This window comes from Brassica oleracea, chromosome C8, assembly GCF_000695525.1.
Source record: "Brassica oleracea var. oleracea cultivar TO1000 chromosome C8, BOL, whole genome shotgun sequence".
In the NCBI taxonomy this organism is placed as follows: Eukaryota; Viridiplantae; Streptophyta; class Magnoliopsida; order Brassicales; family Brassicaceae; genus Brassica; species Brassica oleracea.
In genome coordinates, this window is record NC_027755.1 from 17430959 (window position 1) to 17447203 (window position 16245).

The 16245-nt window shown below is 34.8% G+C and overlaps 4 protein-coding genes, 1 long non-coding RNA gene and 1 other non-coding gene across 6 annotated transcripts; 4 read left to right on the forward strand and 2 right to left on the reverse strand.

The window, feature by feature from the left end:
- Window positions 1-2399: 2399 nt before the first annotated feature.
- LOC106308092 (nucleolin-like) lies at window positions 2400-3637 on the forward strand. Its single transcript, XM_013745214.1, has 2 exons — window positions 2400-3191; window positions 3277-3637. Exons 1-2 carry the CDS (start codon window positions 2676-2678, stop codon window positions 3487-3489), a joined length of 729 nt encoding a protein of 242 aa, XP_013600668.1. The 5' UTR covers window positions 2400-2675; the 3' UTR covers window positions 3490-3637.
- Window positions 3638-4454: 817 nt separating this feature from the next.
- On the reverse strand, window positions 4455-6220 carry LOC106308805. Its single transcript, XM_013745924.1, has 4 exons — window positions 6209-6220; window positions 5280-5799; window positions 4781-4831; window positions 4455-4718 (listed from the first exon to the last, which is right to left on the reverse strand). Exons 1-3 carry the CDS (start codon window positions 6218-6220, stop codon window positions 4824-4826), a joined length of 540 nt encoding a protein of 179 aa, XP_013601378.1. The 3' UTR covers window positions 4455-4718; window positions 4781-4823.
- Window positions 6221-6962: 742 nt separating this feature from the next.
- On the forward strand, window positions 6963-7034 carry TRNAF-GAA. The gene has a single exon. It is a non-coding gene; the product is annotated as a tRNA-Phe (tRNA).
- Window positions 7035-7902: 868 nt separating this feature from the next.
- Window positions 7903-11084, forward strand: LOC106308806. The gene is made up of 3 exons (XM_013745925.1): window positions 7903-8125; window positions 10125-10461; window positions 10628-11084. The coding sequence occupies exons 1-3, from the start codon at window positions 7903-7905 to the stop codon at window positions 11082-11084; spliced, it is 1017 nt and encodes a 338-aa protein (XP_013601379.1).
- A 654-nt stretch (window positions 11085-11738) lies between these two features.
- Window positions 11739-12255, forward strand: LOC106307363. The gene is made up of 2 exons (XR_001263329.1): window positions 11739-12098; window positions 12217-12255. It is a non-coding gene; the product is annotated as an uncharacterized LOC106307363 (long non-coding RNA).
- Window positions 12256-12502: 247 nt separating this feature from the next.
- On the reverse strand, window positions 12503-13953 carry LOC106307362 (stem-specific protein TSJT1-like). Its single transcript, XM_013744298.1, has 4 exons — window positions 13519-13953; window positions 13202-13442; window positions 13004-13124; window positions 12503-12804 (listed from the first exon to the last, which is right to left on the reverse strand). Exons 1-4 carry the CDS (start codon window positions 13728-13730, stop codon window positions 12626-12628), a joined length of 753 nt encoding a protein of 250 aa, XP_013599752.1. The 5' UTR covers window positions 13731-13953; the 3' UTR covers window positions 12503-12625.
- Between the last annotated feature and the right edge of the window lie 2292 nt (window positions 13954-16245).

The window sequence follows — 16245 nt, forward strand, 5'->3', positions numbered from 1 at the left end:
AACCATGAGTTTGTCGCCACGTTAAAACGGCGTGCGGCCATATGTAGTAACGCATTAATAAGTGATTTTCAAATTAGTTAAACTAATAGTAGTACATATTATGGTGGGCAAAATATCCGAACTGAACCGAGTCAAACCGAACCGAAACCGATTCAAACCGAACCAAAATCTATTTCAAACCATTCGGTTGAAAATTTTCCCAACCCGAATGGTTCGGTTCGATTTTAAACCAAACCGAAAAACCGATGTATTTTTGTAATTATTTAAATTAAAAATATTAGTAATACCAATATACTAAAATTCTAAAACTAAACCACGTATTTTCCATTTTTTATTCATTATATTCTTTTAACCTAATATTTAATCATCAAAATATTTCATTCATTCCAGGCTTTTTAATTTTAATGATATAAGAGACATTACTAATAATTTTAATTCTTATAGATACTTTTGTGACCTTTTAGAGGTTTTTGTTTCAGTTTTATATTGAAATTAGTTCACATATTTTATGTTTACATAAATTATGTTGTAAAACATAATTTCTCTTCGAAAAATTAAACTAACAAGAATCTAATTAAACTGATCCAAGAAAAACAAACCGAACCGAATACAAACCGAACCGAATACAAACCGAATCGAATATAAACCGAACCGAACACAAACCGAACTAAACTAATTATAGTTTACTTCAGTTGAAAAAATACTAGAACCAAGCTAACCGGACTGAAACGAACCCGAACCGAACCGAAAAAATAACCGAAGTGGCGAGGGGTGGCCACCCCTACGTATTAGAGCATAGATTAATGTCAAAAACAGATGTGACACGTTTTTTAATTACCAAGGATCTAAACCAAACTCGTTTGACATTCTTGTCTATTATTTCAAAAAAAAAAAAGACATTCTTGTCTAGATTAGTAGAAAATGAGTCAAGACATAAACCTAATAAAGATTGAAACATCATTGGAAAAGACATACACTCCAAATTTCAATTTCATGATAAAGTCTTCAATCAACAGAGGCTTTGTTCGTTTTCTTTGTAACTAGTACAGTATAATATACCACTAGTATTAGCTCCCGAGCGTACGCACGGACATTATTCTTTTTTATTTTTTATTATATAACATATATTACAAAATTCTAGTGAATATAAATGTTATTTTGAGAGTTATTGGTAGATAATTTGTTTCTAAAATATATTTATAACTTATAACAGCCTAATATGGATCCAAAGTGCATGTAAAATATTGATCCGCTTAATCCAAAATCATTAAATATGAAAACTAAGGGAAAGTATAGATCTAGCACAAATATAATTAAAATATTAAAATTAAATTAAAATATTAACTTTAATTTGTAGATAATTGACGTATTTTTTGTTTTTCATTGTCAATGCTATATTTATCCTAAAGTTTTTGTTTCTGAGAAAATCTACAAAAAGACAAACAAAAAACGTATGTTGATCCAAAAATAATACCACCATACAAAAATAAGAAAACCAACCTGAAGTTAGATCTTGATACAGAGGTAGACATGAGTCCTCGTTTCTTCTACCACTTGATTTTCTTAATCCACATTTTCTATCTTCTTGTTATCACAAGATATTGTTTTTTCTTGAGGTGCTTCTTATGTTGATCTTCGTACTTCCCTTCCTTGAATTACCACGACCACAACGAAGAATCATGTGCCAGCAGATTGAAAACTAATTTAGTCCTTCGAAAATTCTTCAAAACAAAAGAAAATAAAATAATTATAAATAAGTTAGCAGAGAAAAAGATTCATAAAAAAAAGAAACATGAAAAACTATGATTTGACTCATAAAGAGTCTCGGAGTTATTACCAGGAAATTATCGATCAACCTTGCGGGAAGCTTTGCTATGGAAAATTTTGTTTTTTCTTGTTCTTTCTCAAAAATTATTTGTTGTGCAAATGTTTAGCAAGATATTTGTAGTCTCGAGAGTGTTGATACCATTAGTAGAAATTTAAAAAAAACACTGAAATTTCATCACTTTAACAAAATAGAGAGAATCAGTGGAGCTACTGCAAATAATTAGGAAAATTTAGGTAGAGATGAATCTGAATTTTATAGAATCGTTGAGTAAATTTGCTATAAAAAAATTAACTGTTTTGAAGATCGTGAAGAGATCATGGGGTAATGTTAGAAATATTAAGGATTTTGGTTTATATCAAAAGTAATAGAATCAGTTAGAAAGGAACGATTCTTTTCATTTAATTTTATTTACTGCATTTGATTTTTTTTAATAATTATATAAGAAATGTCAAGTGTTAAAATTTGATCGGTCATCCGACTTGCAATTTAGTATATAAGAGATTATGATTTATATAAATTGTAGGTTGCCAATGATTGAAACATTCTTCTAATTAATTCAATACTTTGAAAAAGAAAGCATAGTTGGTTGAAAACGAGACGGTTCCTGACCACAGAATAGAGAGAAGCATCATGAAACCAAAGAAGAGAAAAAGATTTTTTTTTTTGCTGATAAAAAGACGAAACTAGCCTCAAAAAAGAATTGAATCACAGAAAACTCGCCACGATAATCCTCCTCCTGCAACTTGCACTTTCCTCTTTATTATTTCTCTGTACCCAGAAAAATAGAAAAAACACCAAAAGAGAGACAGAACAGAAGCAACCCTCAGAATCTTGAAGAGTGAATCCGATGGGGAAGAAGAAGTGTGCTTTATGCGACGGTGTTGCAAGAATGTATTGCGAGTCAGATCAAGCGAGTCTATGCTGGAACTGCGACGGTAAAGTTCACGGCGCTAACTTCCTTGTCGCCAAGCACACGCGTTGTCTTCTCTGCACCTCTTGCCAGTCCCTTACGCCGTGGAAAGCCACGGGGCTTCGTCTCGGTCCAACCTTCTCCGTCTGCGAGTCATGCGTCGCTCTTAAATCCGCCGCCGCCGGTGGAATCGGTGTCGGCAATGGTTCCGAGAACGAAGAGGATCGTCTCGGGCTCATAGATGACGACGCGGAGTCTTACGACGATGATGAGGACGAAGATGAAGATGAGGAGTACAGTGATGAAGATGAAGAAGTTGACGAGGAGGAAGTGGAGAACCAAGTAGTGCCGTGGTCTGCGGCGGCTGCAGCGCAACTGCCTCCTATGATGAGTTCATCATCATCTTCTGACGGCGGAGATCTGGTGGGGAAAAGGGGGAGGGACTGCTCCGATGTACGGATCTATCCTTTGAACAATCTCGAATTATTTCGTTTTTTTTTTGGATTTAATCATTTATTTCTATTTTTGGAAACTGCAGGACGAGATCGGAAGCTCTTCTTCAGCTCAAGAGTTAAACTATTCTCCACCGTTAAAGCGTCCGTCGAGAGAAGGACCCGCGTCCAAATCAAAGGCTGCGGTTAACTCTCTCATCAGTTTAGAAGGAGAGATCTCAGCCGTTGATTCATCTCCCTCATCGTCGTATTCTCTGATCGTTGCCATCCCCAAAACGAGGAGAGATCTCAGCCGTTGATTCTCCATTTCCGTCCATTTCTGAAATTCTAACAATACTTGTTTTAGTGTTGAGATAATTAATTATTGTTGTGCAACTTGTATTTTAATATGTTAATATCATTATTAGTTGTTGTCTTTTTATCTTAGTGACTAATTTGGATTCGTAATCATCGTATGTATAATGCTTATTACATTCGAAATTTCATATTTCGATTATAAGTTTATGGCTGATTCTATGGATCAAAGGAATGGGTGAGATTGGTGACAAATGGACACATTGTATGCATAATACTAAAATATAAATTTATGATTCTGGTTTGCTTTGTAATATCGACCACATAAAAATAAAAATTGTGGGGACTACATAATTTTTTAAATATAAATCAGATATTTATGGGACCTGAATGTTTCTTTCATACGTCAAGAACATTGAACCTGTCATATCTGTCGAGTATGCGAACTGTTTTCGATGGTCCAAGAAGATAATTCCATCCCCTATGTTTACTTACCTTTAGCTTATCTCATCATCATCCTGGTTCACATGATATATACTCTGGATAATAATTTACTATTTTTGTCTGTTTGGATATATAAAGAAAAACAAATTCAAATCCTACCAAAACATCATTCTTAATATATATATATATATAAAAAAAAACAAATCCCACGATAAATGGATATGAGTAAGTACAAATATTTTGTTAGGAAAAATTCGGTGGCTTTCACAATCTAAGCATGACTATCGTCAAAGCATTCAAGCTTTCAGTCCATAGTTACAAAAGTCAAACCACCGATCTTTACCCCAAACGTTGAGTTTGACAATCAGTTTAAACTTAATATTAATTAATTAAGCACAACCTAACATTCTTCAACAATAACATAATGTACATTTTTACGGCATCATAAATTGAGGATATACTGATTCACAACTAACAAAGGAGACCTGTTTGATGAATGACTTGGTCAGATTGAGAAAATGCTATATAACAAACCAACATCTATCTTGTAGTATCCTATGGGATATCAAATCAGCTTGATGAATGAAGATCATAATCCCAAATGGGTTTTGTGTTTATACAAACTCTTTTCATTAAACAATGTGAAAATCATACGGGTGAATCATTAAAAAAGAGAGGACTGAGAATAATAAATCCAGAAGAGATTCCAGAGACTTCATGGTTGCAAAAGATAGCACAAAGCACACACACAATCACACTGAACCCCTTTGTTTCCATCCATCAGTTGTACCTACCGAGTTTCAAAAGAATCAAGACCATTCCTCAATCCTCATATGGTGGTTTATATTTTACCTGGCTGTGAAGAGGGTGAATCAAATGAGATACTAAGGGCCCATTACTCATCTGTAAAAGAAAGATGATTCAATTATTATTCACTTTGGATAATCAAATCACATGCAGCGATGATATTTAAAGACAAATTCTAAGCTTAAAGTCAAATTTCGTTCTAAAACTTGAAGGAGCTCAAACTAGATTCAAAAGGGCACACAAGATTTGATCATTGAATCAATCAAGCAAAAAAAACACCCTAACTTATTTCTGAAACACTAGGCTTCGACAATCTCATACCTATCTTGCATCACCCTGCACACAGATACAATACATCTGAGATGTGCATAACAAGTGAAAACACTGTCCAAGGAAGAACAAGCAGAATGCCAACTTCATTCATGCAAACAGAAGGACTTATGATTCGTTTTTTACAACAAGAGTTTGATTCCAGTGTTACAGGTAAAGCACATTGTACAACACTAAGCTAACCACAGAGAATATCAATCAAGTGATCACATACCTTTAATGTGCTCATGATGAGCCGAAGCAGCAGCAATCTTAGCCTCATCCTCATCATCATCCCTACCTGATTTAACGGTAACAATAGCCTCCTTAGTACCTCCAGGAGCAGAAGCAGCAGGACAACCGTCACGATCATCAGGGAATCTAACAACAACAACAACAGGACAAACACAATGATGAACACAATAATCACTAACAGACCCAAGCTTCCCATCACTCCCCCTCTTCTCAGCACCAAACCCTCTGCTCCCCATAATCACAGCGCTAAGACCAAGCCTCTCGATCTCCAAACACAGCCTCTCCCTCACGGAGGTGGGAGAGACGTGGAGGATGACGACGGCGTCTCCGGGCCGGATGTAGTGATCGACGGCCCAGCGAACGGCGAAGGAGCTTTCCTCGGAGAGGTCGACGGCGACTCCGATTTTACGGCGGGCGCCGGCGGTTGGGGTGGGGGTGGGAGTGGCGAGGGGAGGAGTGGTGGTGGATCTTGATGGTGGGGAGGTGAGGGTGATCGGAATCTGGGTTCATGGTTTCTAACAAATTATGGAAACTTCCGATCGAAGAAGAAGGAGAGAGGCGTGTTTATTTATTACTACTTTGAATTTAATTTTAAGTGTTTGTTTATTGCTAATTGTTGGATAAATCATATACATTGAATTTTCCAGAAGTTCAAAAAAATGCGCGAACGTGCTGAGCAGTGAGCAGCAGGTGAGTGATTAATGGTAATGGGCCGCGGTTTCATATCAAGATTCCATGTCATACTTTTCCCAGGGAAAACACAGTTTATCAAAATCATTTTACAAAGAAAATAATAGAAGAGAATGTTATTAGTTTTTGTATTTTAATTTATTTTAAAAAGTTTATATAATAGAAATCTAAATGAAATTTGTTATTTTTCTGTTAATATGTGGCCAAATCAAAATGAACCAGTTTAGACATGGGCTACAAACCGGTTGTAACCAAAATAATCTTTTTAAAATTCAATTTATACAATTTAAATTAGTTATATATAATTTTGAATTAGTACATCTAATTTTGATAATTCATCAAAATAATTTAATAATTAAATTTTAACTTCAAATATTTTATATAAATGTAAAATATATAAAATAATCAATAATTTGTTAAGTTTTATGGTCCGTCTAAATTTCAAATAATCCGCATAGTCAATAATCTTTTACAAAACCTTTAGCTACTGTCGATTTCATGAACATCGACAACCTCAAGCATAAAACCAATATGCTATATACACTGATTTAACAATTTGAAAAAAAAAAAGGGTGTTGTGAGTAGAATGTGTAGTTGATGCTGCTGCAGGAAGCATGAGCTGGAGGGAGTGGAGAACACGATTTACGTTTGGAGTACATTAACGACACACAAGACTACGTATGTGAACCTACAACAAAATAATCAAACTAACAAATTGATCTAGCAAAAGATGACACTAATCAAGTAATCATAGCTCATTTGCATTTGCTGCAGCCAGACTGCTGGTCAGCTTGTTCGGAATGAATGATTCCATTTGTATAACACAGTAACACCAAGCATCAATACAAATTGTTTTCTTGTTGGAACCATCATGTATGGAGAAGTTACAAAGGTTAATCTGCAGAATGGAAGCCAACGTCGGAATTTGTTTACAGAAGACAAGATTCAAACTCATCAACAGTTATTCACACTTGCGGGGATAGCTCAGTTGGGAGAGCGTCAGACTGAAGATCTGAAGGTCGCGTGTTCGATCACGCTCACCGCATTCAATTTTTTAAATTAATTTTATTTACTTGAAATGCAACGTTTTGTGCAGTAAGTAAGGCGCGATTTTGACTATTAGTTAGAGAGATTTGGAATTAATCAGAAAGGTTTAAACTATTAAACCAATTGCATTCTATTGTATAGCTCTGAATTATAGTCACCGCATTTAATTTTTTAAATTAATTTTATTTACTTGAAATGCAACGTTTTGTGCAGTAAGTAAAGCGCGATTTTGACTATTAGTTAGAGAGATTTGCAATTAATCAGAAAAGTTTAAACTATTAAACCAATTGCATTCTATTGTATAGCTCTTAATTATAGTCAAGGTACTAAAGCTCAAGTTGCCTTATAGTTTTTTTTTTGAAAAAGGGCATTCATGTTGCCTTATAGTTTGATGCAAAGGAGTGAGAAATCCGATTGTATTGTATATGTGTTAAGAAGATTGAGGGCATTAATATATTACACTTGATCACTTTGCATGTTCTCAGTTACTCATCCGACGAAGAGATCAAGATCGAGAGGCTGACAAGAAAAAGCAGTGTGATCGTGATGATCAAAGACAAAGCTGACTAATGTGGTTATTATTGTTTGTCAAAATAAGAAGAGTAATAAGCTATCTAAGAACCTAATTATGAAGAAAACAAATGTAACAGATTAATACTATACAACTTGGTTGAAGAATGTTGAATGCATGTGTGGGTGAAATGTCCAAAGGCACACAAACCGGGGCACAACTCCCATGTTGCCCATCTTGGAGTAAAATTTGTTTCCGGAGGAAAAAGAATCACAGAATTGGCTCTATAAATTGACAGCTAACGCTCAATTTCTCATATCCATCCATAGATAATAAAATAGAAAAAAGACTAGAAATGAAGATCTCTAAAACCTCATCGTTAGTGATGACTCTTCTTTCAATCATGTTATGTTTCTTGCGAGCCAAGTCACAAGGGGTTTACTGCAGCGACCCTTACCAACTATGTTTCCAGAAGTACATACTGTGTCCTGCAGAGTGCCCCAGCACCGGTGCGGCCACTAATAACAAAGTCTGTTACGTAGACTGTCGTAACATTCTATGCACCTCCGAGTGTCGCAGTAAGAAAAGAAAAAATGCTTGGAACATTTTTTTTTATATTAATCAAGGTTTATATATAGAGAAATCCCTAGAATAGACCTAAAAAAGTTTTTGTCACAAATATAGACCTTGAAAATAAAAATGACCAAAATAGACCTAAATGTTTTATCAAAAGAAGTAAATATACACTTATACTCTTAGGGTTAATTAATCTAGACATTAGGGTTTAGAGTCAATTGGTGGGGTTTAGGGTTTAGGGTTTAGAGTTTAGGGTTTAGAATTGAGGAGTGAGGTTTTGGGGATAAGATTTCAAATTTTAAAAAATAAAACAAATTTAAAATTTTCAAAATCAAAAAAGCTATTTTAGTCATTTTAGTTTTTGAAGTCTATTTTTGTGACAAAAACTTAAAAAAGTCTATTTGATAGAATTGTCCTTATCTATACTATTATTTATGAAGTGATTTTGCTGATTTGTCACATTTTCCATGATTTTAGCTATTTTTTTCTTATTTGTCATATTATTATTAGTTTTTAATTTAAATATTTAATTTAAATAATATAAATATTTTGAATTTTTTAATTAATTTATTAATTTAAGTAGTATACTGTTTCGAACTTTCTAATTGGAATTATAATTATTTTAACTTTCACAAGTTTCTTATTATTTTTTAGTTTAAATCATTAATTTATTCATTTAAATAATATAACTATCTCGAAATTTCTAATTGGAACTAAAATTATAATTGTTTTAACTTTCACAAGTGAAGACTAATTCTTGTTTTCATGTGATGTAAGATGTTTTAAATTTTATAGTTTCATTTTTCTCATTCATTCCAAATTGTATCGGTTATAGTTTTTTTTTTCATCCTTTAGGTATAGTGTTTTTGTTTCAATTGCTTGCGTTATCTTCATGATATTACTTTCATTCTGATGAACGCTCTCTTTTCAGTGGTTCAATCATTTTGTGCAGATCAAACAATATTTTTTTGTCAAACAATATTATTCTTTGAGTTGTTTGCATTAACAGCTATATGAACAACATCAAAGCTTAATTCTCTCTTTAGCTTTAGATCCTTTTTTGGGTTCTTGACATCTATATTTATGTACTTTCGATATTTGTTTTCTGTTTAGTTGGAGTTTTATGTTTTTCTTTCTTTCATTGAGTTTAAAAGACGAGGAAGAAAATCGGTTTTGCTAGATGCAGTTTGGAATTATGAATTAGTTATTCTAAATTATTTAATGACAGTTATTTCACTTATATGTTTTATTACTGTTTAATTTATAAGAAAATTTATTCTTTGATATTAAGTTTAGAGAGTTGCTTATGTAATCATGTTATGAACATGTGTTTAATGGTTTAATCTCTAAAACGGCTAAAGTATATAAATTTTTAATGAATAATTAGATTTATCATTATATAATTAACTATAATAATAATAAAACTATCATTTTCTATTTTTTTGTTTATTAAATGTAAACTTATGAAATATTTCGATAACTCAATGTATATATTTATCAAGTAAACCAATGAAATATTATCATTATCTCAATTGTTTTTTTAAGTTTTCTTCTAAATTATCGTCGAAATTTATTATTTATTTACTTTTAATTTAATTTTTTTATTTTATTTTTACTTGGATTTGTGTGTTTCAATGTTTTTTGGTAATTTAATACATTTTTCTGGTTCAAAAATACAAAGTAGATTAAGAGAGACCAAAAGTTCACATTCTTTGTTGTCCAAAAGAAAAGTTCACATTCTTATTTTACTTTATTGTGTGTAATATTTGTTATGTAATTATGCTTTCATGGTTTTATAGTTTTATAGCTTTCCTTTGTACTAAGAAGACGTAGACCAAGATAAAAATCAAAGAAAACTAAAATGATTAAGAATATAAATAATAAGTTATTGTCATGTTTAAATCATAAGAAATATATTAATAACTATTAGTAAAGTGATTGTGCTCGCATGTGCAGACAAAACAGTATATAAGTAAAGCCCATAATAAGTAATGTTTTTAGGAGCGAGTCTAAATTGCAATAGACCTGGACCGGCTTGTAACGACCCGAGGTTAATAGCTGGTGATGAGAGTGTGGTCTATTTCCACGGAAAGAGCAAAGAACATTTTAGCCTTGTCTCGGACCCTGACCTCCAGATCAATGCTAGGTTCACTGGCCACAGGCCAGCTGGTCGTTCTAGAGACTTCACTTGGGTTCAAGCTCTAGGGTTCCTCTTCAACTCTCAAAAGTTTTCCCTTGAGGCCACCAAAGTAGCCACTTGGGACGACAGCATCGACCATCTCACATTCTCTTTCGATGGCCAAGATTTAATTATCCCCAAGGAAATTCTCTCCACATGGTAAATAATATCAAAATATCATGCTTTACGCTGTGATTATTTCAAATACAGTTTCCAAGTCTATATGTATTCGTAAAAGTAACTATATTTTTTAAAATAGATGATGACATATTTTTTGTATATTTGTATATTGGATTCTACACTAAGCACATGTGCGTTTAAGCAGGTACTCGCCCAAAAAGGACATCAAGATTCGGAGAGCGACAAAGATGAACAGCGTGACCGTAACAATCAAAGACAAGGCAGAGATTATGGTCAATGTGGTTCCTGTGACTAAAGAAGACGATAGGATCCAAAGCTACAAAGTGCTTTCAGATGACTGTTTGGCGCATCTAGAGGTTCAGTTCAGGTTTCTTAACCTATCCCCAAGAGTGGATGGAATCTTGGGACGCACTTCTAGGCCTGGTTTCCAAAATCAGGCTAAGTCTGGAGCTGCAATTCCAGTGATTGGTGGTGAGGATAAGTTCAGAACAACTTCGCTACTCTCTCATGACTGTAAGACTTGCATTTTTATCGGTCTAAGCAGTTCAATCAAGTGGGAGACCGAACACGCAGTATTGGATTTGGATTGCACTCGTGGGGCATCTTTCGAATACGGAATCATTTGCAGAAGCAGGAAGTGATTTTGTACGAAAGACCGATCTCCTAATTAACTTATCGTGTAAAAGCAAACAAATGGAGATCTAACCTATGATAAACTGATTTCTAATATCTTAATTTATCTCAAGCTGTCTAGACAAACTTAAATTAAATAGTATCATCTTCATTCTTTGACTATTTATAAAAAATATATGAAAATGATTCCGTTAAAACCATTTACTAAATGAAGTAACTCGAATAATGGGTTAATGTAAGAATATAAGCCATTTACTAAAACCATTTACTAAATGAAGTCCACGGTAGTACGTTTACTATGCACCACAAATTCACCAGCTAGCAGTTCGCATTACTAGAGGATATTTTAAATCCACACAAATAGGTTTTATATTCTATATGCTATGTGATGATATACTATTGTCATACTTGAGGTATTTTTTTGTTTCATTTAATGCATGACTGCAAAATTATTTGAACTCGAGGGTATGACTATGAGTTTTGTAGATTGATTTGTATGTATATTGAATTGAATGAGCATAGTTTAATATCTCCTTCTCCCATGCCAAAGGTATGTAATCCCATGAACACCATCACCACCATCTTACTTTGCAATTGTTTCTTGTTTTTATCCAAAAATAAAAACTATAGATATAACACTTGAGTTTACATTGGATCTTCAACGATGATGTTGCCAGATGCTTTCTGTACGATAATGTTATCCACAGATTTTAAGTGATCTCTGTGGGGACCAGTCTTCTCCTGTCCAAATATCACCTTCTCCACTCCTTCACGAGTACATATATTAATATACGCTCACATTCTCTCACAAAGTATCCAGTTCGGTACAATCGATCTTCCTCACTCCCTGTTTGTCCAAAAATGGCGCTTCAAGCTGCTTCTTTGGTCTCCTCGGCTTTCTCTGTCCGTAAAGATGGAACACTGAATGCTTCATCATCATCCTTCAAGGACTCGGGTCTCTTTGGTGCCTCCATTACTGACCGAGTCAAATCCGAACAAAGCTCTTCCTCATAAGGTTCAAGGTAAAGAACAAATCTCAGTTCCTACATTACAGTCTTGATTCTTCATATAATTTTAAATAAGCTCGTTAGGCTTAAGTTTCTTAATGTACAACTGATAATATTACTGCTGTGTTCATAGGGCTACATAAGAATATAACATGGGAAATTCCTATTGGAAAAAAAAAAAGAACACAGAGCTCCATTACCCCTAAAGTGTGTAAGATCAGTGAGAAGCTCGTTGGCTTGGCCTAATATGAACTTTCCTGAATGAGACCTCTATGTTACCAACTGATAAACCCTAGATGTCTGATTCTATTGTGAAATTGTTCGTTAGTGACTGTTGAGTATAAATCTGTGGCGAGTAGCGTGCAATAGAAGTTGCCCTATAACACTAGAAGCTTATCAACCAGATAAGCTATATACAGTTTTTCTCAAGGAAGAAACAAAACAGTAGAAAGCTATATACAGTTTTATTCATGTCTTATTATTAGAGAGGGTCCATAACAAAAGTAATCAAGAACAAGAACGGAGAAAGAGAGTGCAAGTATTCAGAGAGACCAATTAGCTTCACTTCCTCGACGAGGGATACTGTTAACACGAGAGTACACATCCACCTTGAAGTTGGCACCACATAGAACTCCTTCGCTGTCCACTCTCGGCATCGCCTTGATCTTGTTCATCGGATGCTCAAAGCTCATTAACCCTCCTTCACTGTGGAACATACATCCTGCAACACTCCCCAAAAATCCATCAAACATTTCATTATTTGTTGGATTTATAATCTGAATTTAAACTACTATGTTTGGTAAAATACCAAGAGACCACATCAAGAATCAGCTATCAACATGATTCATGTCCTAGCCTTTGTTTAAAACATATGAAGATTTGTGCTGCGTGTGTTATACTTAATTACTAAGTATTATTACCTGTAGGAAATGGAGCAAAAGATTTAGCACAGCCCTCTTTAATAACATCTAAATCATCTGAGATCACAACAGATCCATCAGCAGCTATTCCCCAAAAGAGCTTCACTCCTCCATCAGATCCCTGCAAAAGAAACAATCCTCAAGTTCTTTATAAATCACTAACTTCTTAAAAATAAATCAAAGTGCTTGTGAGAATACCAGAGCCGTGAAGACAGAACCGGCTTTGCTATCATAAACAACAAAGGCAAAGCTACCATCTAAATCCTTGACGACTTGATCAGCTGGATAAGGACCTCTGTCTCTAAGAGTCCTATAAGCTTCAATCACAAACATGGCCTCGTTCGTTGTCTTGGTGAGACCGTATTGCTTGTTTAGCTGACACAGATTGTTCAAGCTCCCAAAGAAGAGACAGTAGATGTCATCAAATCCACAGAACAATCTGAACACAAAAAAAAGGAAGAGAAACTGTAAGAGCAGAATTTTGTAACAAGAAGAGAAGGTATGTGGATTATTACCTTTGGTGGATGGAAAAGGAAGCAGAGGGACGAACGTAAGCTAGAACAGCTGCTTTACCAAAAGACATAGAGAAAGTGTTGAGAGGGTAACGAGACAAGAAACTGTTTAAGGTTTCTTCAGGAAGTTTGGGCTGTTTAGAGCATTTCTCAGATGCTGGACTGTGGAGTTCCTCCGGTGGATGAGCAAACGCCTCATGAAATATAGCCAACATGTTTCTTCACAGGGGAGAGAGAACCCAACAATAAAAAAGGTTATAAATCTAAGAGAGGAGTTTTGTTTCTCTATAATTAGAAACTTTGAAGGAAAAATGCAGAAGCAGAGAAGAAAGTGGTTAGGTTTCTTGAGTATTTATACATGTATTATGTCAAGTGGTGGCTGTATGTTTTAATCTAAGTCCGTTGTCTGGTTTTCTTTCTTTTTCCTGTGGGAAGAAACTGTTTTGGATGAGCTCACGAGTTTATTACTTCTTTTAGTATTACACTACAATTTTGGATATATTATTCGGATAGTCTTATATGAATTATCCAATATGTTATCAAATAATTCATTATCTTTTTTGACTTGTTTTATTTTTAGGATGATTTTTTAAAATTAAAATTTGTTGAGGTACTGCACTTATGATTTTTCTTTCTGCTTTTAGTTAAGCAATTAAAAATTATTTTTTTTATCTTATTATTACATAACATCTGTGCTAGTGTTTTAGAGTCTTTTTCAAATTCAATCTTTTGAGGGAGAATTGCCAATTGTGACTCAAAACTTGGAGTCAAACCCAAAACAATACCCCAACTTGGGTCAAAGGCAAAAGTAACCTAAAAGGCTATTGAAATTACAACTATCCCCTTGTGACCAAACAATAAAACGAAATTTTTTTTACGTTTCTACCCCTCGCAAGTCGTCTGTTTAGACGACTTGAAAATAAGTCGTCCAGACGACTTAACTGAAAGTCGTCTGGACAGTTAGTCTTAAACATAATTTAAAAATTTTGTAAAAAATATTTTGATAAGTGAAAAATGGGAATTATGTAATTAACATATGTCTTAGGAGGTATAAATTAAGATATAACAAATTTCAATTGTTTTCAGCATAGATGAGTGAAAGTAGTGAGTCATGATATTCTTTAGTTTATGTTTCATCAACATATGTTGTAGTATTGTATGTGTTCTTAGGGTTAGATTTTGGAAAGCATTAAAACCGTTTTTGAAAATTTTTAAAATTACTTATGCGTGTTCATTTCTGTGTATAGTAAACACTATTTAAGTATAATTAGATTTTATAACGTGGTTAGTTAGTTAATCTAGTCATTTTAGTTTAGGGGTTCATTTTAGGGTCTAGGACGACTTAATATTTTGTCGTCTGAAAACAGACGACTAAATATTAAGTCGTCTGTTGTACATTATCAGCCAGAATAAGTCGTCTAAACCGGACCAAACCTTAAAGTTTACCAATGTACTTTTAAAGCTAACCGGATTATTTACCCAATATATAAGGTGATTTTTATTTTTTTTGTTTCATTTTTCGCGAAATTCAGAAACCCTAACAGTTCTCCCTCTCAAAGGCGATTTCGAATTCCCACGATTTCCGAACAAACCATCGTTCTCAACATCGGCTATCTATCTCACTTCATTCTCACCGTTGTCGCCGCAGCTTCTTCTAACCCTAGCCGCGCCGATTCCTCTAAACCCTAGCGCCGCCGATTCCACTATTTCCGAACAAACCGTCGCCCTCGCCACCGTGGTCACCAACGTTCTAAACACTAGCGCCGCCGCTTCTTCTAAACCCTAGCGCCGCCGCTTCTTCTCTGTAAACCTTAGCGCCGTTTCTCTGTAAACCCTAACGCCGCTAAGTCATCAATCTCGAGGAAAAGATGAACATAAAACGTTGTCTCTATCAATTTACTCATTCTCACCGTTTCACGTTTATTTTTTCAGATCTATAACCGCAATGACGAGTACTCCAACTCCTTCTGCGACTGGAAGACTTGTAAGTAATTTAAGTCGTCTACTAAGTCGTCTGGACTTATATTGTTGTCTTTGATTATTTTGCAGACAAAAAGGATGGATATTCCAGAACTCCCCCGTAGGTTATACACATCAGGGGAAGAACCAGAAGCCCACAATAGCATTTCGTATCATACGGATAACAGCAAGTTGCATACTGCTCTTAGGAAAGCTCTTACTGATGACGAATTTGAAGAGCTCAAGGAGTCGAGTTTGGGAGTTTTCATCAAGTTCAAGGAGCAGGGATTTGGTTGGGCTTCAAGGCTGGTTCACTACATGCTCAGTTTCAAGCTGGACATTAAGAAGAAGTATGAGATGTGGTCTCTCGTTGGTCCAGAACCTTTGAGGTTTTCACTGTTAGAGTTTGAAAACCTCACTGGTCTAAACTGCGAGTACATCGAGGACCTTGAGACACCAAAATGTGACGTTACCCCAGAGATGGTTTCTTTCTGGGGGATGCTGGGAGTTCATCTGGAAGCTGGGCCAACTACTGATCAGATAATAGCAGCACTGAAGAGATGCGGGGATTGGTCCAGGGAAGATCGCAAGCGGCTCGCGTACCTCTCCATCTTCACTGGATTCATTGAAGGGAGAAAGTTTTCAACCGCTACACGATCTACTCTGGCAAGGCTAGTGATGGATTTAGAACGGTTTGAGAATTATCCATGGGGGAGAGTCGCGTTTAAGGTGCTGATGGACTCTTTGTGGAACAAAGAAATTGCTGGCTGT

Excerpts from the sequence above, each read along its gene's own strand:
- LOC106308806 (XM_013745925.1), top strand. The coding sequence starts at position 7,903 with ATGAAGATCTCTAAAACCTCATCGTTAGTGATGACTCTTCTTTCAATC. Across the intron at positions 8,126-10,124 it reads ATGCACCTCCGAGTGTCGCA|GAGCGAGTCTAAATTGCAAT; the intron begins GTAAGAAAAGAA and ends TAATGTTTTTAG. Across the intron at positions 10,462-10,627 it reads AAGGAAATTCTCTCCACATG|GTACTCGCCCAAAAAGGACA; the intron begins GTAAATAATATC and ends GCGTTTAAGCAG.
- LOC106307362 (XM_013744298.1), bottom strand. The coding sequence starts at position 13,730 with ATGTTGGCTATATTTCATGAGGCGTTTGCTCATCCACCGGAGGAACTC. Across the intron at positions 13,443-13,518 it reads TCCTTTTCCATCCACCAAAG|ATTGTTCTGTGGATTTGATG; the intron begins GTAATAATCCAC and ends TTTTGTGTTCAG. Across the intron at positions 12,805-13,003 it reads TTTTGCTCCATTTCCTACAG|GATGTATGTTCCACAGTGAA; the intron begins GTAATAATACTT and ends GGAGTGTTGCAG.
- LOC106308092 (XM_013745214.1), top strand. The coding sequence starts at position 2,676 with ATGGGGAAGAAGAAGTGTGCTTTATGCGACGGTGTTGCAAGAATGTAT. Across the intron at positions 3,192-3,276 it reads GGGGGAGGGACTGCTCCGAT|GACGAGATCGGAAGCTCTTC; the intron begins GTACGGATCTAT and ends TGGAAACTGCAG.